Source organism: Macrobrachium rosenbergii, chromosome 25 (assembly GCF_040412425.1).
Source record: "Macrobrachium rosenbergii isolate ZJJX-2024 chromosome 25, ASM4041242v1, whole genome shotgun sequence".
Taxonomy (NCBI): Eukaryota; Metazoa; Arthropoda; class Malacostraca; order Decapoda; family Palaemonidae; genus Macrobrachium; species Macrobrachium rosenbergii.
The window spans coordinates 2,085,494-2,108,846 of NC_089765.1; the positions used below are offsets into that span (position 1 = coordinate 2,085,494).

At 38.4% G+C, this 23,353-nt stretch overlaps 1 protein-coding gene across 6 annotated transcripts in view; it reads right to left on the bottom strand.

Moving 5' to 3' along the window:
- The window catches only part of LOC136852274 (T-cell immunomodulatory protein), a 259,930-nt gene that overhangs the window by 101,975 nt on the left and 134,602 nt on the right, over positions 1-23,353 (bottom strand). For 5 of the 6 annotated variants that reach the window (XM_067126747.1, XM_067126746.1, XM_067126744.1 and 2 more), the window contains exons 6-7: positions 12,231-12,431; positions 5,421-5,529 (exon numbers count right to left, since the gene is read on the bottom strand). In XM_067126747.1, coding sequence (XP_066982848.1) covers positions 5,421-5,529; positions 12,231-12,431 — 310 coding nt within the window. The remainder of the gene's footprint in view (positions 1-5,420; positions 5,530-12,230; positions 12,432-23,353) is intronic. The other variant, XM_067126749.1, reaches the window with a different exon arrangement.

The window sequence follows — 23,353 nt, forward strand, 5'->3', positions numbered from 1 at the left end:
CATGAGAAGAACTCTTCGCCTGACACAGGAGTTAGGCATTCTCATAAATGAAAAGAAATCCCTTAGGACACCGACTCAGGAGATTCCCTATTTAGGGATGATATTGAACTCTCTGACTTTTCAGGTGTCTCAGGTACTACCTCCACAGGACGGAAAAGATTAGAGGACCTTCTGGTGCTCTGTAAGAAACCCGATTCGCCCGCTCTCCAAAAATGCCATATCCTTTTTTCTGAGACAGTTGATATCAGAGGCCCATTCTCAGATTCAGGAGGAAGCCTTTCCGTTAGTTAAGGTTAAGGCTCACGAAATTAGGGCAGTCGCAATTTCCCTCGCATTTAGACAAAATTTGTCTCTCTCTACGATCTTGCAGTCGACGTTTTGGAGATGTAAGTCCATATTTGCCTCACACTACCTCAAGGACATAGAGATCATGTCTGAAAATTGTAACACTTTTGGACCTTTACCCGTGGCTGGCATGGTGCTGGGAGAGGAAGCATAGAGAACTCTCTGTTCCTTTGCTATCCGCTCGCCTTGACTTAAGGTTTTGAGTTGATGGGAAGACTGGGGTACTTTGTACGTGGAGTACCCACCAGTTTCATTTTAATTTTTAATGGTTTGGGTTATGGTTTTAATTCTGTAGTGTATGTGGTAGTATTGTTATTTTGTATTCTGGTCTTCACCCAGGGGAAGGGCATCTTCTAAAACTTTGTCAGCATTTGGTGTACTTCCTCCGCTGCAAAGTTCCCACTAATGTAGGGGCGACTTTGGCTACACTGCCACACCCACTACAAGTTGAGAGAAGTGCTAACCAGAAGCAGTACCTACCTGCAGCAGCTCTCTCAACAGGTGAGGAAACAACAAACATTTATTCAGTGTTAGCTTCTTCTTCTTCCCAGCTTGTTCCCATTTTTATATGGGGTCGCCATTTCGGATGAGCCGTTTCCATCTATTTCTATCCTGCGCCTCTGCCTCATCAATTCCCTTCTCACGCAGGTCTCCCCTCACACAGTCCTTCCATCTCTTTCTTGGTCTCCCTCTTCTTCTTCTTCTTCCCTGGACCTCCATCCCCATAGTATGTCTACCAGCATAGTCCTCACCTCTCCTCAACAGGTGCCATACCATCTCAGCCTCCCCTCCTGCACTTTCTTTGATATTTCCACCACCTTGGTCGACCCCCTAATGTAATCATTTCAAACCCTATCCTCTCTCGTCACCCCAGCCATCCACCTAAGCATTCTCATTTCTGCCACATCCATCTTCCTCTCCTCTGTCTTTCTCATGCTTGCTGTTTCCGTGCCATACATCATTGCTGTTCTTACCACCGTCTTATGAAATTTTCCTTTTAACTTCAGCGGTACTCTATTGTCACAAAGAACTCCAGAGGCCGCTCTCCAATTGTTCCGGCCTGCCTGTACCCAATGTTTTTACTTCTTATTCCATACTTCCTCCAGCATTAACAAAGGATCCCAAATACTTAAAATTATCAACTCTCTTTATTGGTTCTCCCCCAAGCTGAATACTTTCCCTATCACCCCCCTATTTGGTGGTACAGATATATTCTGTCTTAGATCTACTTATTCTCATTCCTCTGTCCTCCAGTACTTGTCTCCATCTTTCCAATTTCATTTCCAGATCTTCCCTGCTCTCTGCGCACAGGACAATATCATCTGCATACAATATGTTCCACGGTACTGCCTCCCTTACTTCCTGTATGATAACGTCCATCACTATGTTGAAGATAAATGGGATAAGAGCCAAAATCCTGGTGTAATCCTACTCTCACCTCAAAACCCTCCATCTCCCCAACACTGGTCCTCACTCTGGTAAATACATTCCGGTACATCTGTATCAATTACACATACTTCTCTGGCACCATCCTCTCCCTCAGGCTCCTCCATACCTCTTGTCTCAGGACTCGGTCAAAGCCTTTTCAAGGTCAATGAATACCATATGTAGGTCCCTTTGTTTTTCTCGAACTTCTCCATTAGTTGTCTCAGACAAAATATACCATCTGTTGTTCCCCTTCCCTTCATAAATCCCATCTGCTCTTTACCTATTTCTACTTCTTTTCTTAGTCTGGCATCTACCACCCTTTCCAGTATCTTCAAAGAGTGGGACATTAGTTTAATACCCCTATAATTACCACATTCTTGGACATCTCCTTTCCCTTTGAAGATTGGGACCAGTATACTCCCACGTCACTCATTTGGTATCTTTTCCTGCTCAAGGATCCTTATCATAAGATCGTAAAGTATATCCACTCCTTCATCCCATAATGCCTTCAATGCCTCCACAGGTATCATGTCTGGTCAGGTTGCCTTCCCATTCTTCATCTTCTTCAGTGCATCCAGCACCTCTTACTTAGAAAACCTCATCACCATGCCAATGTTCATCTGCCCATCACCTCTTATTAGTCTATTATTTTCTTCATTTAACAGCTGTTCGAAATATTCTTTCCATCTCTTCACAATGTCTTCCTCCTTTTTAAGTACTACCCCATCTTGATCTTTTATTTGTTTGATATGTGTAATATCTTTGGTGTTCTTATTTCTAGCCTTTGACAGCTCTATCATTTTATTTAATCCTTCCTTCATCCCCAGCCCATTATACACATCATCAAACGACTTTGCTTTAGCTTGGGCTACCACCTTTTTCACCATCGTGTTTTTCTCTCTCAACCGATCTCTGTCTTTCACTGACTGTGACTCTTCCTATCTTTTCCTTGCCTCTTTCTTATCTTTTACTACTTTCCCAACGTCTTCCTCCCACCACCAACTCTCCCTTTCCTCCCATATGATCCCAGATGTCTCTCCCAGCAGCTCCTTTCCGTGTCTTCTCATTACTGCTGCATTTCGTGCCCACCATTCTTGAACATCTTCAATTCCTGTATCAATATCCTCCAAAATGCTCCTCTTAAACTTTCTCTTCTTATCCTCCTCCCTCACTAATTTGTACCATTTAATTTTCCTTATCCCTTTAGCTTTGATTTTTCTTTCCCTTTTTAGCTTCAAATCCATGCATAGCAGTCTGTATTGGAGGGCTACATGGTTGCCTGGGATAACTTTGCAGTTCTTGACCTCCCCCAGCTTTATCCTTTTATATAGGAAGTAGTCTATCTGGGAGCATCTTCCCGAACATCTTCCCCCACTCCTACATGTTATTAGGTGTTCCCTTTTCTTCTTAAAGAATGTGTTTACTATTGCCATGTCAAGTGCCACAGCAAAGTCCACTACACTCTCTCCTTCAATGTTAGCAACCTTTCTATTTCAAATTCATTACCTAATTAATGCTTTGGAACAGAATATGTCCATGCTCTTTCCCACCTAACAATCTGGAATCAGATATGTAATTATTTGGTAAGTCATTTATATAAAAATGACATTTTAATGATAAAATAAAGTTTTATATATGCTTACCAAGTAATTACATGATCGGAACCCGCCCTCCCCACCTTGCATGGACATTACAGCATGACATGAACTGAGCTCTCTGCTAAGTTGTTCCTTTGAGTCCCGGATAGTGGGCAAGACCTTGTCACCGACACACAAACGACAGAAGTGCTGCCGTGCGAAGTTTGAGTTTTTTAAGCTGCCGTAGGTTAGGGAACCAATAGCTATGTAATTACTTGGTAAGTATATATATAAAACTTTATTTTATCAAAAATCTAATTTTTAATATTAAAACTGGTTATTTCTATAATTATCTAACATTCATGGCACCAGTGCCCAACCAGCCACCCAACAAAACTGAGACACAAAAAATGGAGTCACTCTCCCCTTACCTGCCAGAGGAATGGTGAACGGGAAGTTGAGATTATGCCGATAAACCAGGTACAATTTCTCCTTTCTTTTATTTTTTCTCAACTGCCGAGTGCACCATTGGCTCAAAACTAACAGCTATAAGAATGTCAGGTAAGCATAGAAATAAATATTAATATGAAAATTGGAACTGGTATTTCGTATATTTTAAATACAGTACCAAGTTAGTTTTAGATTAAGCCAGCCTCATGCTGACACTGGCTCTTGCTCTAGGGAAGCCCATATTGATGATCAAGAGAAGAAATGCTTTCACTTCTATACTTTGGGGCATGACAACCACAGCTTTCAAAGCATCTCTCATTTCATCTTCAGGAGGGAGCAATAAATAACCACTACAGAATTACTATACTATAGTATACTATACTATACCACAGATATTCAAATTCTTTGATGCAGCCACTGATCAGCGTCAACTACATTTATTGGAGGCCTTGTTCACTCCAGCAATATCATCCTTTGTTGAATACAAAAGAGATATTATCCATAGAAACTACTGTACATGTTTATTCATGAAACTCCTATTCAAAATCAGGCACCAAACACTGCAGATGCCTATGCCCAGTGAGCAGGATCTCACCCACCTACTCACTCAGCTAACCCACCAGTTACCATTCTCACTAACAGAAATCATGTGCCCACATCATATGTCAGCAGATGGGTATGTGAAATAACATCTGATACATCCTAATGAAGTTTAAAAAGTACCATAAAAAGTAAGTATATTTTCTCCAATGAATACTGGAAACTTAATATTGGAAATCACAAAATGAAAGGAAATTAAGAGAGATAAAACAGTCAAATCAAAAGCTAAATGAATCTGAGACAGTCACCTAAATGGAGTAAATATAAGCATAATTTTAGCCAAGAAGTCTTCATAAACTACCTTATGATTAATCAGTCAATGTCTGCTGGGAACTAGAGTGTATTTTTGTCATATCAAAATTGTATTTGAATGGTACAAGTTCTTAACTATACAGTATTCCCTTTTGATAAAGATATGGATGGAATCAGTAGAAAGCCCTCTCTACTTCAGTTCTCTCAAATGATGTGATATATATCATCTAATACAGTCATAAGAACATTAATTTGTTTTATTAATACCATCCTAAAATTATAACCAGGTTTGAAGTAGCAGTTCCTATTATAGTACAGGCAGTCCCCGGTTTATGATGGGGGTTCCGTTTTTACGCTGCATCGTAAACCGAAAATCGTTGTAAACCAAAAAATCGTCGAAAATCATAAAAAATCCTAAGAAAACCTTACTTTTAATGCTTAGGGTGTATTGAAAACGATGTAAACTGAATTTTTATTGAGTTTTTCATAAAAAAAAACTCCAAATTTTGATTATTCTGCTGTTTTGGAGCCATATTTCTTGCGTCAGATTGGCGTACGATACATCATAACCCCGGAATATGCATCGTAAACCAGAAAATAATTTCTGATGAATATATTTGAAAAGCGTCATAACCTCGGAACATCGTAAGCTGGACCCGTCGTAAACCGGGGACTGCCTGTACAGTACTTACTCTGGCCAGGACACATTAATCAAACTACAGCACCTTTACATTATGGCAAAATCAGTGTTCTCACTTTGCACCTTACCTGTCATCACTGTCAAAAGCATAGCCCAAGTCTCGAAACACTAATTCCTCTGCAAATTCCACATAAAATATCTTCACTTGACCATTATTGCCTCCTAATACCAAGTAGCCTGAAAAAAATATCAATATCAGAACTTAAAGAAACATTGTAGTATGCATACTAAATTGTTTTGACACGAACAAGTAGCAAAGCCCTGTAGCCTGTACCTCTCCATACACCACAGAATTTCAAGGCGACAGCTTCCACCTCTTAAGGCAAGACATCTGAACTTCAGAGCTCCTAAATCATACAAATAATCATTCCATACATGTCACCATCACACAGCACAAATGTTTTGGGCGTACCAAGATTTTCTGAAATAGTAATCCTTCATTTATCCGTACCCATCCAGATATCAACATTACCTGGAAGGTCTGCAGCAGATATATATATATATAGCAAGAAGGCACTAAAGCAGACAGCTTGGTACATGGTTTTCTTTATTCAGGGCACGTTTGAGATCCTTGTCTCATCCTCAAGGCTAAAAATACAAAGTAAAATATACAAATACAGCAAGAAGATTTAGGATATATGTACAAATAAAATATGATAAAGTAAAACATCAGTAAAAAGGTAAACCTAAAATAAAATTGTTAAAAAAAAAAAAAAAGAGAAAGAAATAGAAATTTTTAACTAACAGACCTTAATTCAGTTTGCTGTATGAAAAACAATAAACATAAGGTGGGGTGTGGTTTAAGCTTAAACCACACCCACCTCCTTCGAGGAATAACATGTCACCATCACACAGCACAAATCTTCTTGCTGTATTTGTATGTTTTTGGGATCTCAAACGTAAATAACTTAAACCAATGTTTATTGTTTTCATACAGCAACTGAACTTGAGGAATAAGGTCTGTTAGTTAAAAATTTCCTTTCTCTCTTTTTTTTTTTTTTTATTTTAGGTTTACCTTTTTACTGATGTTTTACTTTATCATATTTTATTTGTACATATATCCTAAATCTTCTTGCTGTATTTGTATATTTTACTTTGTATTTTTACCTGAGATGAGACAAGGATCTCAAAACGCAATAAAGGAAAACCATGTACCAAGCTGTCTGCTTTAGTGCCTTCTTGCTGTTTTGCTGAGAATAGCATTTCACACCAATATATATATATATATATATATATATATATATATATATATATATATATATATATATATATATATATATATATATATATATATATATATATATATATATATATATATATATATATATATATATATATATATATATATATATATATGTATATATACAGTAAATAAAAACTGTTTGTATGCTTGGCAACCCTGCTCAGGTGGAAAGAGGTGATGGTAACACTGTTGACAGTCATTAATACACAGAGAAATGGGTAGGGGTGGTAGGCTGGAGTACGCACTTGGGGGGAGGGGGGTGGAGAGCTGAATAGGGAGGTTGGAAGGGCCCTCGTCTACATGGGAGCTTTAGCAACTTGTATTAGCTTTAAAGCAACATCATCTACAACATCATTAAGCGTCATTTTGCTTATCGCTTTTGAGTGGCTGAGTGCTGTTGGAGGGTAGGCAGGAAAAGTGCTTACAAGAAGGGAGGGCCAAGAGAGTTGAGTGGGGAGGGTCGGGCTGGAATTTGTCTGCTTGAGAGCTTTTGCCTAAAAGAAAAATTTCATCACACATTTTCTTTATTGCTTTTGAGTGGCTGAGAAAGATATACCATGACTACATTGTAGAAGTCTCATTCTCTGAATGGCTGATTGTGGTGTGTCTGTGTGCTTCTTCCCCTTCTCACCCCCTTCCATCTCCCTGCCTCTGATGGATAACTCCAATGACAACAATGAATTTATAAGGAATTAAATTTGCTTTTCTACGGTTGAAGTACCAGCAAACTGAAAAAAAAATTGAACAGATTACAAAGTAATGCATTGGGGTAAAATGCTCAGCCTTGTTGCATGAGAAATTATGTGTATGTATATGTATATATAAACCATGTATAAATGTGTGTCTATGTACACATACACATCACATCTTTATTACAATTTATAAGGCATGGCATACAAAAAATTCACGAATCCTTACTCATCCAAAACCCATCATAAATCAACTTAGGCAGTCATATATCAGTGGTTGAAACCCTGGGTAAACAGGTAATGCAATATGTATACTCTATTGATAAACACACTTACATAAATCACACCTTATAAAGGGATATTAACATGTAATAAAGTAATCATGCACAATGAGAGAGAGAGAGAGAGAGAGAGAGAGAGAGAGAGAGAGAGAGAGAGAGAGAGAGAGAGGTTAGTACAGACAGACATTAACAGGGCTGGTTACGTAAGTACAATGTACACTTAATCGACAAATGAACTGAACTTTTACACGGTACAGTCCTTGAAGGTACTGACTGTCAATATGACAAAAACAAATACCTAGGTATTGCAGAGAGTTCTCGTTCACTTTTTGTTCAGTCATAACTGTTAAATCAGAATGCTTTGGGGGGCAACAGGTATTGCATGCCTGGGCCTACGAGTCCAAGATACAGTACAATAAAACAATGAGGTATTTCTCTAGATATTGTTTCTTGTTTGTTCATTTGTAACCATTCAAAAACTTTAATATCTATAAGACTCTCTCTCTCTCTCTCTTTCTGCAGGTTTAAAAGCTGTTGTCATGAATTTAGTCAAATGTGAAATGTAAACTCCTCAAAGTTAATGACAGTTTCAGTTTTGCATCTCTCTCTCTCTCTCTCTCTCTCTCTCTCTCTCTCTCAGAACTCCCGGGTTGATTTTCACACCCAAGAGAACTCTGCATGTATCACCTCGTTTCCATAAGTTGCTCATATTCATAGTATGAACTTGATATACAGTACATGATAAAGTTAATGTCCCTTAAGGAAATGTAATTAATATAACTGTGTTAATCAGTAAATATAGTGCACTGCATATTTTACCAAAGATCCAACCCTTGATTTACAAGTGCCTAAGCTCTTGTAGCTTATGTAGCCTATACAGTGCAGTATTGTGAAATAACAAAAAAGGGGAAAAAAGGTAGAAACTTAAGGTTGTACATCCACACAATACTGCAGTCTGCTGTTTCTTGTTTATAAGCTCATATAGCGTATATGTTAGCCTACTGTGTAGTGACAATGGTAAGGAGTAAGGGTAAGAAGTTATCGTTTTGCCTTCACTGAGTGTTTTATCCGGTCCCGGACGATTCATCCAAAGACAATTGGTCCAATGATGATTGGTCCAAAATCAATTGGTCCAACAGGATTATTGGTCCAAATCCAATTGATCAATGGGATTATTGGTCTAAATCCAGTTGATCCAATGGGACAATTTGTCCATTAAATTTTGACCTTTGTAACACTTGCAAGTGACCTGGATATTCGCAATTGCGATATGAAAAGCACAGATCATCATACTTGGATGGATGTACCCACTATAGAATTGCCTACCTTATTAGTCAAAGGTCATTTCAACTATTTATGTTAAAAAGGTTGAAAACAAATAAAAACTGCCATTTCATTACTTTTTATTCAGAAAAAAAAATCTAATTGTTTTACTTTAGTGATATAAACTGTAATACAGTACATAAATAATAACTGCCATTTCATTACTTTTTATTCAGATAAAAAAAAAATCTAATTGTTTTACTTTAGTGGTATAAACTGTAATACATTAATTAAACGCTAAAAATAAAGAGGATTAACATTTGATTTATTACATGTCAGAATTTAAAACCTTAGGTTATGAGCTAGCGCTCGTAAAAAATCTAAAATTTCATAATTCTCTCTCTCGGAAAATACAGTTAAAATTCTTTGTTCACGTTCAGCATCTTTTTTTTTTTTTTTTTTTTTATTAATTTACGTTTTATTTCTCCACGAACAATGCATTCCATTTTGTCCTCCACATTCTTTTGTTCTTTTCTCAACTCACTAATTAGTTTGAAGAGCCCGACATGGGCTGAGCCTAGGAACACTTCCAAACGTCTATGCCACGCTTCTACTTTATTTTGTGTTCGTGGTACACTTGCTTCTACTCGATCATACACTGACCATAATGCAGGGGTGAAAAGTGGAGGATTTCTCACTTCTTGACCTCGTAACATTCACCTAACTTTTCCGCGAACGTAATTTTCATCGAAATAATTTACAACATCCGTCGCCTCATCAGGAATAGTTTGTTTTAGTTGCAACCAGGCATCCTTAATTTCGTTTGCAGGTAAAAAACAAGTGCTGCCATTGCCTGATTTTCAAGGACAAATTTTCATTAGTTCCGTATTCAATTTTTAAACCTGAAGATATAACTTTTCTGTAAATACTCTGACCGAGATGAAAAAACAGCCTTTGTGTTGAGTGCCAGGAATTTCAGATCAATTGCACTGATTACTCCAATTTCAAAATCGGTGATAATCATTTCAGGAGAAAGGTTGATATCACTTTCAGCAGCATAGTCGAGAAGATCCTGGAAAACCTGCACAAACATTCAGTGTTTTTCGTGTCATTAGCACATAAACTAGAGGTAGGATCGACTTCTTTCTTGCGGTCCAACTGGAGCATGAATCGTGTACAGTTGTTTAAAGAGTGTTGGAATGGTCTTAAACGTTCCATCCATTATCCAAAAATGAGCGTCTTTGAGTTTTTGACATTTGAATGGGTTGTGAATAACAATATTTTATCATCTCAATGTTGGATTCACTAACTAGAAATGTCTCACGGAGTGTTTTTCTATATTCGCCTGGAATAAACATATCTTGTAAATCACTTGGTTCTTGGGGTCCTTCCTTGCGTACTCTTCTAATCATTTTGCTGATAGTCTCTTTTGACCCTATATATGGCACAACAGATGGATCTAGTTGACTAACTACATCTTGAATAATTTGGCATGGTTTATCACTGGTGATACTAGCTTTTTCCTTAATTGCATTTTGGCATTTCACTACATGAACACGACTTGACTCAGCAGCTCCACAAGTGTGTTCTCTTTCATTTTTCAAATAATGGCAGTTATCTTCAAAGTGCGTGTTTGCTGTGCCTTTACATCCTCTTTTTTCACATCTCCAGTAATATGTATCTTCTCCAGTTGTCTTCTTAGTCCTTTTCGAATGTAGCGTATACAAATATCCATTAACTGAAAGTTTTTCTTTTCCTCTTTCGGAAAGTACCGTGTCACATACAGTTGGCTCCATGGTAAGGGCTTCAAGCGTTTACTAAATGTTTTTGAAAATAACAAAGCATGTACATATACCTAAAGGACGTCCTAAATACTGTTTGTTTACATGAACAAAGTATCTCCTTTGATGTTAACAAGTCTACTTGGCAATATAGAAAGGTCGTTTCATTATTATGCTATTGTTTCATTATCGTGCTATGGTAACAGAAACCAAGAAGGGAAATTTCACTTGTGGACTAATTTTCATTAAATAAACATTGGACCAATAATTCCTTTGGATCAATTGGTATTGGACCAATAATCCCGTTGGACGAATTGATTTTGGACCAATCGTCTTTGGATGAATCGTCATTGGACCAATCGTCATTGGACCAATCATACCCAACCTGTTTTATCACCATATCCGAGCATTTCCAATATTCAAAAGGGCCTTAGATGTATTATTATAGATAAACAATGGATTATCATACAATCTTCATTTTCATAATTATTATCTTTTCATCATTCATGATTTTCTCACAATTAATCTCCTACTTCCCCATAAAGGCATTTTTCTGATCAGGAACCATAAAGTCTGCATGTCAGTGAAAATTTATCATCTAGTTTTGGTGAGTGACCAGCAGATTTCTGGCTACTTGCAAATACAGTACTATTATTTTCTTTTTTAACAGCCATTTGTTCATTATTTTAGATACTATGATATTTCTGGTTTTGACATGAGTCTTTTCTGTGACTCCCTGTTCTATCTCTACTGAAACTTCTCATATGAATCTATTCTCTCTCCAGGTTATGCTCAGCTCCCTCCCTCCTATATATCTGTGCAGGCTAAATAGAAAAATAATGGGTTTGTGATGAAGCAGATGTCAAATTTTAAAAACAAAAGTTGTTCAATACAGGACTTCCCTTTACCTTTATTGCCCTAATTCCTGCCCATTTGTTGTCTTGCAGCTGATCAGACATCAGACAGCTGCCTCTTGAACACCACTGAGCTATATGCATGCATGCACACACACACACACACACACACACACCCACCCACTTAAACTAACCTGTAAGAAGTATAAGATTATCATCTTTCTTCAGAGAACAGTGTCTAAGGAGTTCAGCCCATTCACGGAAGCCTAAATTAAAGTAATAAGTTTGCGCTGAAATAAGTAATTTTTGTTTTGAAAACTTATATTCTCACTTCTCTCCAAAAGGGCACAGGCACGCAGTTCTAGAACACCACTTCATATTACATAGGAGTAAGGGAGAAAAACATGTGGGTCTCATCCTTCAACAGTAATGATGTGAATCATTCCCAACAGTTCCTGAGGAACTCCTAAAGAAGACACACAAAGCTCCAATTATGAGCTTTCACTCTGGAGCTTTGGTGATATCTCTTGTGGAACACTGACTGTCAGTAAGACTAAAATTTTGGACGTTCAGTAAACTTTTATCTGATGTGTTTTGGTTTCTAGAGGCTAAACCTTGATCCAGTGCTACCCTCGACAGACTTGACTGAGCCAACATGACAAAATTAAGTTTCACAATCTCAAAATAACACATCTAGTAATGACGTAAAACGTCTGTAACAAATGGCCTAACAAGAATATAAAGGAAAATCAATACGTAACACATACCTGACTTATTTTCATTCGAAAGCCAATGTATGGCTGATGTAATTTTCATTTTTGTTTCTTCTATCTTTGACAAATGAACTTCAGCTGCATTTATTAGCTCCACTGGTATCTTCCAGAAAACTACATGACCACTTATAGTCACCATCATCAACATACAAAATCTCTTTTTGCCTTCACTAACTATCGGCGCCCACTGAATTTCTGAAAAATAAATTCAACAGAATTTCAAATTTCTCAGATCAAGTTGGAGTTTATCAACAAGAATAAAACAGCATAAAATATAAATAAAAAAAGTAAAGTAAAGGCTTCGATGTAAACATACCTCAGTTATTGTTCTGGCTCCCTCTCTCCATGCTGCCCCTCCTCTGGAGCCCAGCCATCCAACCCACCCCCATCCCCTTACCTTAGAAACTTCTTGAGGCCTCTCCCACCCCCCAAAAACCCTTTCTCCATTTGGATGAATGTACGCAGTGTTACCAACACTTTCATGAGGCTGCTCAGCATTGACAACCATCAAAAGCACTTTTTAAAATTTGTTTAAATTTATATATAGTATCAATATCTTAGAGACCTCGGTCCAGGTGTGTTGGATAATGTAGTGTCAGACAATAATGATCTGGATAACTGAGGGATTGCTTATGAATTCTCTTCTGTTATCATAGGTTTGGTATCTTGCCCATACACTACATCTAATTCAATGGTATGCAAAGAAAACGAATGCCATAGTTTTTAGGTATTTTTGGAACGGCAAATACCAACCAATACATAGAGATCCATTATTTTTGCTGAAGGAGGAAGGAGTTCTCAACAAGATATGCATTTATTATATAGCTGTTTCATTTTTGGACACAGAGTTAGGGAAGCTCTATTAGGATGGAATGAACATCTATTTTAAAAGAATGAGGCTGAGTCATTTAACAGAGACTATTCCTTGTAAGACAGTTTCTTATGTTTATCCAACTTTTTGCTCTAAAACCATTGAAAGTATAAAGTTAATCTGTAAGCATCTGAATATTCCTCTTATTAATTGTAAAACTGTTTATTCTATGCTGTTTGAAAAACACCCTACTATCACTGAAAACAGCTATCCAACATTTGATGTGCTGACCCCTACAAAGGTAACCATTCTACAAGAAAAACACTATGGAATAAAAGTTCTTCACATCTTCCAATGCACAGAATGAATATATTTTCAAGTGTATTTGCTATAACTTTATTTGTCTGGTTTACAATGAAAAACAAAGTTAATGCAGATGTCTACCTGTCACACTGGTTGTGGCTACTGAGGATGGATAGGGGTTTTCCTACAAGGACTGCTGTTCCAGTCCATTGACTTTTTTGTGGCTATTACGAATGGGTGGGATGTCTCAAATTTTCCTATGATATTCTACAATTTAACTTCAAGCCAGTCTAGCAGATCATAAGCCTTGATTCTTGCATGATTTGGTAAGATACACTGACCTGGCTTTCGAATTCATGCTTTTGAACCATGAAGGTGAGCGCAACTGGGATGAAGTCTTTTTGCTCCCATTGTGAGGTAGATGATATCAGAATTATTAATGTGTAATGACTGAATGTATTAGCTTTTTTAACACTGCAAAGAGTAGTAAATACCCTACATGCAAAAATATAGTCTAACTGAATGGAAAAACAGATTTCACTGCAACAAAATGACTACTCCCCAACAAAGTGACTGGTAACCTTACTACCTACTAGCCTAGGCAAGTTCTTTTCTGCACGATAATAAGCATCTGTGTTAAACAGGGAAGGATAGGGAGGTCCATGGGGGATAAGGTGCCCTGGCCAGGTCAGGGAACAATGCCATAGGCAAGGTTAGGTTAAGGTTAGTACAGTATGACTGGGATGCATCCTTTATTAAAATCTGTCTTTCATTTGCTTTCATTCTAACTATAAATTTGCCAAAGTGATTGATTTTTGTGGATTTTCAATTAGCAAGTTGATGAAACCACCTGTGCAACTAATCTGCATTTTAAAATTTTTTCTAGCAAGCCTCCTGATGAAGCCTTGTAGTATGACAACTTAGAGAGAGCATTGTTAAAGAGATATGAGATAAGTTTGTAGCTAGGCTACAGAGATATTTCAACAGATAGTTTGAAATGACTGAATGCACAAAGTTTGATGATTTAGCAGATTTGCTTATAGGAACAGTTCATTGGCGTGTGTCCAGTCGAGATGGCGCTGTTCTTCATGTAAAGTTTACCAAGAGACATTGCCAGTAGGGTGAAGCTTTTGGAGTGGTAATTAGAAGCTCATGTGATAAGCTTAATGGAATACCAGAAGAAATGAAGAAGCCCAGTGGGGGTATCCAGAGACCCAAGGACAACAAGCAGAGTGACAAGAGTACTTTGTATGTCATAGGCCTAGGACACCTAGCCAAAAACTTTGTGCCAGTAAGGAACAAGACAGAGGAGAAGCAGACTGACGCAAGTGAAGGTAGGTGCTTTGTATGTCACAAACCAAGACACTTAGCTAAAACTGTGAATTCGTAAAGAGTGACGAATAGCAGAAGTTCAAGCAAAAGGTGGCAAGTGATATGGAAGTGGAAGAACTGAGGGAGGCGACTGTTACCATAATTTGTGGGGATGTCAACTTACCCCAGCTTGAAGCCTGAGGTGATAGGCTGAAGCTGGCAGATGAAGTCGAACAACCTGTTGTATAATGAGCATGCAGATCTGAGTAGCAGAGAAAGTACCAAAACATAATTCATGATTTTGTCATTTTCTTTAGTATGGTTTCCTCTAGCACCATTCTTTGTTGGTTTCAAGAGTGAATTAGTTCATTTGTTTTCTCCTGTATTCGAGAACCCAGTCACAATGTACATTAATTTCACTCTTAAGTTTAGCTTGAATGAACATTTAAGATGTTATTAACACTTCATTGTTTCAGGTTATGCTTTTGTGTTAATAACAAGTTTCTCAGAGGTTTTCATATTCTGTTTTTTCAAGATGTTTCCCAACTGTCTGAGTTACTTAGGATTATGTAACTTCAGCCCAGTGGCAATGCAGAGAGTAGGCTCGATTGTTCAAGTTAGAACTGAGGGTCACTGTATATATTAGATGTGGAGTGAAAGTGAGTGAGAGACACAACACCAGAGTAGACAAATAAAAGGCAGCCTATCTCACAACCCCAGTCATCTCAAGCAGAAAGGAAAACACAGTTGCATGTGGAGGATATTATTTTATTGGTAACAGTGGGTAAAGAACCATTACATAAGGAAAAAGATTATAAACAGAACCAATGCCAGACCACTTCCATGGGCTACCTTCAGTCTTAAGTGACAATAATTACATTCAGGTTGTGAAATTTTATATTTTTATCTTTTATTAAATTTTAATCACACCATTATAAAGCCAAAAAGGTCACCTTCCACCAAGACCTTTCTCTCACACATTTCACAACATAATTTGGCAACCATGACATGATAAATTGGTGGCAGTGATTTAGTGTGATATTTATTGAGTGTTACCCTATGAGTAAGGTGAATAAGCTACACTACAGCATGGTGACAGATCTTCAAAAACTCATTGAAATGCAAGAACAACAAAATCTGCCCTATGTAGTGATGATGAGGAGAGGCTGAAAAGTACAGCTCTTATGAAGGAAAGCAATACGAAAAGCAAGACAGTAAGCTCAAAGGAAATGGAAACATGAACTTCAAGTAATAAGGCTCAAGTACGAGGTAGGCATAAACAGGAACCCAGAGGGACAAGCTAGCAGTACTAACACTCCTGCAAAACTCAAATTTGTCTACATTTCATGAAAAGCATGATGACATAGACACTTTTACTGAAAGATCTGAGAGATTTTCAGAGAGTCTAGGATGGCTAGGGATGAGTGGGCTGTTTGCCTAAATCCATTACTAATGGAGAAGGGTCTCCAATTTTTCTCTGCCATGCCTTCTAATGAGGGTTTGACTTATGATACCCAAGCACTGTTAAACAGGTATGAGACACCTAAGGAGGGATCTAAGAAAAAATCCCATGAAACTAGGCCAGAGCAGGGTGAAACTGCATATCTATTTGTAGCTAGGCTACAGAGATCTCTCAACAGGTGGACTGAAATGGCTGAATGCAGAGAAGTTGGATAATTAGGAAGATTTGCTCAACAGGGAACGGCTTGTTCACCTGAGATGGCTCTATTCCTCAGGGAAAGGGTATAAAGAGACATTGGCAAAATGGTGAAGCAAGCTCATGGGCTAAGCTCAGTGGAAAACTACAAGCAAATGGAGAAGTCTAGTGGGGGTATCCAGAAAACCAAGGACTACAAGACTGCCAAACATAAGCAGAATGACAAGAGTAAAGGTAGGATACCTAGCCAAAGACTGCTTGCCTGATAGTGATGAACCAAACAAAAGTGATACAGGATTGAATTTGGAAAAAGTTAGCACTAAGGCAGTAGCGGTTGTGACCACAACCCAAATCCAGCAGGTGAAATGTGGGTAGTAACAGTTAATGTGGCTTTTCTCAGCAACATTCACTTCAGGGTGTGACGTCCCTGCCTACATGAGTTAGGGTAGAAGAGACTCTTTAGCCTTGGCGGGCAACTCTTCTAGGAGAAGGACAATCCGAAATCAAACCAGCGGGTAGAAGGGACCTTTTAGCCTTGGTAGGCAACCCTTCTAAGAGATGGTTACTCTGAATACAAACCTTGTTCGCTAACCTTGGACTGTGCCATAGCCATGGTACTGTGGCCTTCTATGGTCTTGAATTTGAGTTCCCTTGCATGAGGGTACAATCAAGCATTTATCCTCCTTTCTATTCACTTTCATGCTTTTTTGAGCAGTGTGTAGGACCAGCTGATGAGAAAGCAAAAGTTGCTTGGTGGATCATCATGAAAGTGCCTTTGTAAAGCTTTAATTGATCTTTTCCTTCTGAGTGTTTTATAATTTCTAAATCCATCCTCACTGTCCTTGCCCAGTTGTTGTGGCAAACCTGGCAGATTTCTTACTTGCCTTACAAGGTGTGCCAGTCCCACCTTGACGACCAGTTGCTTCTGGGGCTTTTTTCAATGACATATGGTAATGTTTATATATACTTTCAAAAGAATTTTTGTAAATACTGTTGTTGTTGATGGTATTGTTGTTTATTGTTCTGTTGATCACTGTTATTATGAGTCTACTTATTTGTTTTGCTACAGATTTTATGTTGTTAATTTTAATCCTTTTGGGAGACATTGAGCTGAACCCTGGGCCTTTTACTCATTACAGTAAGAGAAACTGCAAAGCACTTTAATCAGATATTCAAGGCTTAAAGTCAAATTTTCTTGATCTCCAGAGTTGTGCCCCTAACTATGATTTGATGTTTTTATCTGAGACTCTTGTAAGTAGTAACAAGTCAAAGGTTGAGTTTTAATCCTGGGGTTTGATGGCCCTAATTTTATTTGTTGTCACAACATCCCACATGCGCAAGGTATGGCTATATACACCAAGTCTGGATGCCCTATTTATCGTCAGAAAAATTTTAAGTGTAGGTGTCATGAAGTTCTTTGTTTTAAAATCTTCAGTAGGTTGCACAATGTGCACTTATTTGCGGTTTACTGCAATCCAGATATTGACGTCTCTATATATGACTGTCTCTTAGAAAGGATCAGTATGGCTCAGTCTCAGGATTCAAAAGATCCAAAAGAGTCATTCGTTATTTGTGGAGACTGTAATGCAAAGCACAGTGAGTGGCTAGAGCCAAATTCCACAGACCAACATGGCCGATCTGCTCTTGAGTTCTGTGTACCCTCTGATTTTGTCCAAATAACTGAGGAACCAACACATATTTCTGGTAGTAGATTAGATTTCATATTCACAGATGTTCTAGCTATTGTCAAGTCTGAGGTCAATGAATATATAGGCACTTCTAATCACTATGCCAGTGAGATGGATATATCTATCAATCAGTATATATATTCCTGATACCACCACTGGAAAAAAAGGTCTGGCTATAATCTAGAGTCCATTGGGATTGCATTATTGAAGCTTGTCAGGCACTTAATATTTCAGATGCTGTATTAGATCCTGATCCCAAGAAGAAGTTAAATGAAATGCTGATGGCTATTTTAATAATTTATGTCCCTAGATAGGTATCAAATTCAGGACAAATGGCCAGCCATGGTTTGATGATACATGTAGACAAGCTTACCATGACAAACAGACCAAATTCAACACATGGAGACGAAATCGTTCAAATGAAAATTACACTATTTTTGTTGAGTTTCGCTGTGCTGCGAATAGAACTTACCATGCAGCTGAGAGATATTACAGTAATTCCTTGAAGAGGAAACTTGAAGAAATAACTCAGCCTCATCTGTGGTGGGCCAAATTGGCATTGTGAGGTCCCGATCTATTGCTGGGACCCTTAAGGCATTCTCACTTCAAAACAGAATCTACATGATGCGCATCCAGCACTCCAGATTCAAGTGATCTTTTATGCATTTTTGCAGAAGATACTTTATGTCTTTGTTAGAACTGCAATTACTAATGTATGTTAGGCATTGCAAACTTTCCAGCCATATGTACTGTATTTGAAATCTCTTCCTAAACTGTATATCGAATTGTTAACCATTCTTCAGGTGTGAGAAAACACATTTGACTGTATATGAGGTGCCCAGCGGAGCAAGGGCGCAAGCGTCATTTTTTACAAACTGAGAAAAATGCATTCAGAGTTTTCAAACATCAATATCTTTGAAACCAACTATACAATTTTAATCTAGTTTTCACCATTTTAAGGGAAATTTATCTGTGTACCATATGCCCAAAAATTATGGCATTATTATTTGTTATACTTCAGCAATAGTATAAAATGTAAGGTAAAATAGAGTGTGCCATCTTGTTATTTTGCTTGATTATAAAGACTTTTGTGGTTGAATATACTTGTTTGGCCATCTCTTAATTATTGACATTACAATACATAAAAATGAATGTTACAAATAGTCAAAAAAGTCATGTTAAACACCAAAAGACATAAGCAAGCTCAATATGAAAAAAAGGTAAAAACACATTTAAAGATCTCAAACATCAATATCTTTGAAACCAACAATAAGATTTTAATTTAGTTTCTACCATTTTAAAGGAAATTTATCCTTGTACCTTAAATCCAAAAATTATGGCATTATTATATTTTATACTTAAGCTATAGCATGAAATGTAAGGTAAAGTAGATTGTGCTGGCTTGTTATTCTGCTTGATTATAATGAATTTTTGCAGTTGAATAAACTTTTTTTGGCCATTTCCTAATTATTAACATTAAAACACAATGAATAAATGTTATAAATAGTAAAAAAAAGTCATTTTAAACACCAAAAAGCATAAGTAAGCTCAATATAAAAAAAAAGGTAAAAACTCATCTGAAGATTTCAAACATCAATAACTTTGAAAACAACTACATGATTTTAATCTAGTTTTCACTATTTTAAAGGAAATTTATCCCTGTATCATACAGTAAACCCCCCATAGTCGTGGGGGATGCGTATCACAACCCCTGGGAATAGCTAAAATCCGCAAATACTTAAAACCCATCTAAAAACACTTAGAACTGCCTATTTTGATAGTTTAAACACAAAAACCCTCTAAAAAAGCTTATACCTGAGTATTTTGATAGTTTTATCAGAAAAAGTGCATTTAGTCATGAAAATTATATGAAAATACAGTACAGTAATTAGTGAATATTTTTCAGTGAAAAATACCTCGAATGGGCAAATTTTCCACGAATAATGGGTAGATATGTTCCACACAGAAATCCGCGAATATGTGAGTCTGCGAATAGTGAGACCGCGAACAAAAATTATGGCATTATTTATTTTATACTTGCTTATAGCATAAAAATGTAAGATGAAGTAAAGATTTGCTTGTTATTCTGTTTCATTAAGGATTTTATTGTGCTGAAAAATTTATTTCTGAGGGAGGTTCCAGAATACCCGGTGAAATTCCGATTGCTAATGAATTTCTAGGTATAGATATTGGTTAACATACCAGAGAAAAAGCTATCAAGAAATGCTGGGGTTACTACCCTCAGATCGAAATATCTACGCGGAATAGACGCCGTATAGGTAAGGGTGAGTGATTGCTGTCAATGCCACAGGACTGCACCTGTAGATATCCCAATGAAAACCCCGGAACGTGAGGAGCCGATTCAATGCCCGCAGACTCACCTGCCCGCCAACCCACGACCCCAGCGCCATCTGTACTCATTCCGGGTTAGCACCTCCATGCTTGGTATGCCCACCCTGGGAGGAAATCTAGACCCTGGAGGGTCACTGGGTGACACAGGGCCTCCTCAGAAATAGATTTTTCTTTGTCAAAACTTCTGAGCCTTTGAACCCTGTCAGCTGTGGTGAAATTATGACAGAGAATCATACTGCTTTGGTGAAAGTTTAAAAGGAGTGAATAGTTAGTGAACATGCATAAAAACACTGGTTACTGAAAATAGTTTTAATTATCCTCTCAAAACATGATTAAATACCAAGGGTATAGGCAGATAAACTGAGCAGGAATCTAGGGTACAATTAATACAGTAAAGGACATGAAAATAACTATGTACATAAATAAAATAATAGTTTGGTAATGGAAGGTACTAAGACTAAAAATAAATGACAGAAAATTTATAAAGGCTCCGGCTTAAAAACTAAATTACAGTAAAACATAACAAGCTGCAAACTTAAAACCAACAACTAAAACAGTGATCATAATAAGGAGGAGCCAGGCTGTGGCCATGTCTGGTCCAGAGAAAATGGTGTGGAAGGAAGTAAATGAGAGTGCAGGCGGCAGTGGGAGGGGAGGATAGGGATTACAAGTTAATTTTAAGGTGGAGGGACAATGCTCCCACAGGCCACCGTGAGAACTTCAGAGCTTCCAGTGATTTCAGATAGTATGTTTGAACACTGGATGGAGACTTGTACCTGTGTACTTCCTTAAGCTCATCAAAAATTCATATTATGAAAATACTAGTGAGGCCACTGCTCGATATCATGAACCTTAGGGACTGAATCCGATTACTTGCTTAATGAAGTACAGAATTTGCTTGTCTTATAGCCTTAAAGAAAGTTATTCCTCCTTTTCTCCCTGATAAGAGGACCCAGACAAAACACTGAGAAGTTCTCAAATAGGCCCCAAGGTAGCGACTGGGCACAAAGACAGGTCTTGTGGAAGAGAGGAAACAACCTTCCAGGGGACCACCTATCCTGAGGGTCTTCATTTTTGCTAAGAACCTTTGATCTGGGAAAGCGAACTTCTCCTGACGGGAGAAATCCACATGATTCTGCACCTCTAGAGAGAGCAGATGTCTCTGATATTCTGGCACCTGAAGCTAGACTAATTAGAACAATGTCTTCCTTTAACAGATTCAAATAAGAACATTGATCGTTATTAGTTTCTGAGGCTAATTTTAGAACATCGGCAAGAAGCCAGGAAACCGTAGTGGACGGTCGTGCTGGTCTCAAACGAGCGCATGCTCTTGGGAATGGATGAAAATGTGAATCTACAATCAATTTTAAAGCCATAAAAAACACCTTTTTCAAAAGCTGATTTCGCTTGTAATGGTGGTCGAGCCAGACCTTTTTCAAACAGTGACCTAAAGCAAATGATATTACAAATTAGTATCGCAGACTGAGCTCAGATTCCTTCAGTAAAGATGCTAACTTTAACCATGAATCGTAATTGTCCAGGGTAGAATCTCTTTATCTGATTCCAGAAACAGAGTATTAACGGGATCAATATCCGCACCTCTCTGAGCTTGGCGAATTCATAAAGCCCACAAAGCCATTGTGGGGTATCTAGAATTTTGAGGAAGCTGACAGTCCGTGTTTGCTTACTTGGAGTCAGCTGTGCTTGGGTATTTGATGACAACCGTAGTTTGAGCCCAGAATAGCAGGGAACCAATTGCTCTTCTCGGCCAGTTGGGGAGCCACCAGGGCCACTTGACCTTTGAATGACCTGAGCTTGTGCAACACCTTTAACAGCAGGTTTATTGGCGGGAAAAGATAGATTTTCTGCCATTTGTTCCAGTCCACTGACATTGCGTCCGTAGTGTAAGCTCGAGGATCCAGGTTGGGAGCAACATAACAAGGGAGTTTGTGATTGCCCTGCAAACCAAGTCCACCTGAGCGTCCGGAACCTGACGGTGCCATCCATCCCGCTGAAAGAAGCTACGCCCAGGGACCATTCTGACTCAGCGGAGCGTTCTGACAGGTCTGCAGTGACATTCCGACTCCTGCTAGATGGTAGCTGACAGGTGCCAGCCGTGCTTCTCCGCCAGGGAGAAAATGGCTATCATCACTTGTTTATCCACTTTCTATTTGAACCCCTGTTTATGCAATGTACCACTCACTGCGCTGTCCAGCACCAGTCTGATGTGAATCTGGCTGGTGGGCAAAGTTTTTCAGAGTTAGAACACCGGAAGTATTGCCTCCAAAATGTTTATGTGGAATTGATGGAACAGAGTGACCATGTACCTGTAATTTTCTTTGGTGAGTAGCTCTCCCAGCCGCTAACGGCCGCCTGTGTGATTGGTTAGAGCTGGGGAAGGAATTGAAGGGGGAACTGACTTCAAAGACCCTGATCAGGACTACTGCCGAGTCTTTTCCTCAGTACCGAGGAAATTAAAGACACCTTTGTCCCTGAGTTTGACATTGCCTGCTCCCGCCACACCTGCTTATGCCTTTCAGTTTTGCTTGTAGGAGCTGGTCTGTTACGGATGCGAACTGAAGAGAACCCAGGATTTTTTCTGTGCCTCAAGAGAGGCTTTTTCTGCCCTTGAGGAATTGCCTGGTGGTTTTGGCTATTTCTCCGTTTGGCTGGCGGAATAGAATAGTTTGTGCGAAATCAGATCCCATTGATACCCAGCCACTGAAATCGAGCCTGGAGTTAGGTGACTGCCCTGTTTATCTGAAAGCCTAGATTCCAGAAACCGATCATCACCATGGCTGTAGCTCCGGCACTCCACGGAGTTGATGCCTGATTATCCAATCGTCCAGGTATAGGCCAGCGATATCCTCAGGACTGTAACTGCTGCACCACCATGTTCGCAGCTTGTGAAAATCTCCTGGTGCTATGTTGAGCCTGAATGGCATGACCCTGAAGGAGCAGGCTTGTTTCCAGTCTGAAAACCGAGTGAAGGGAG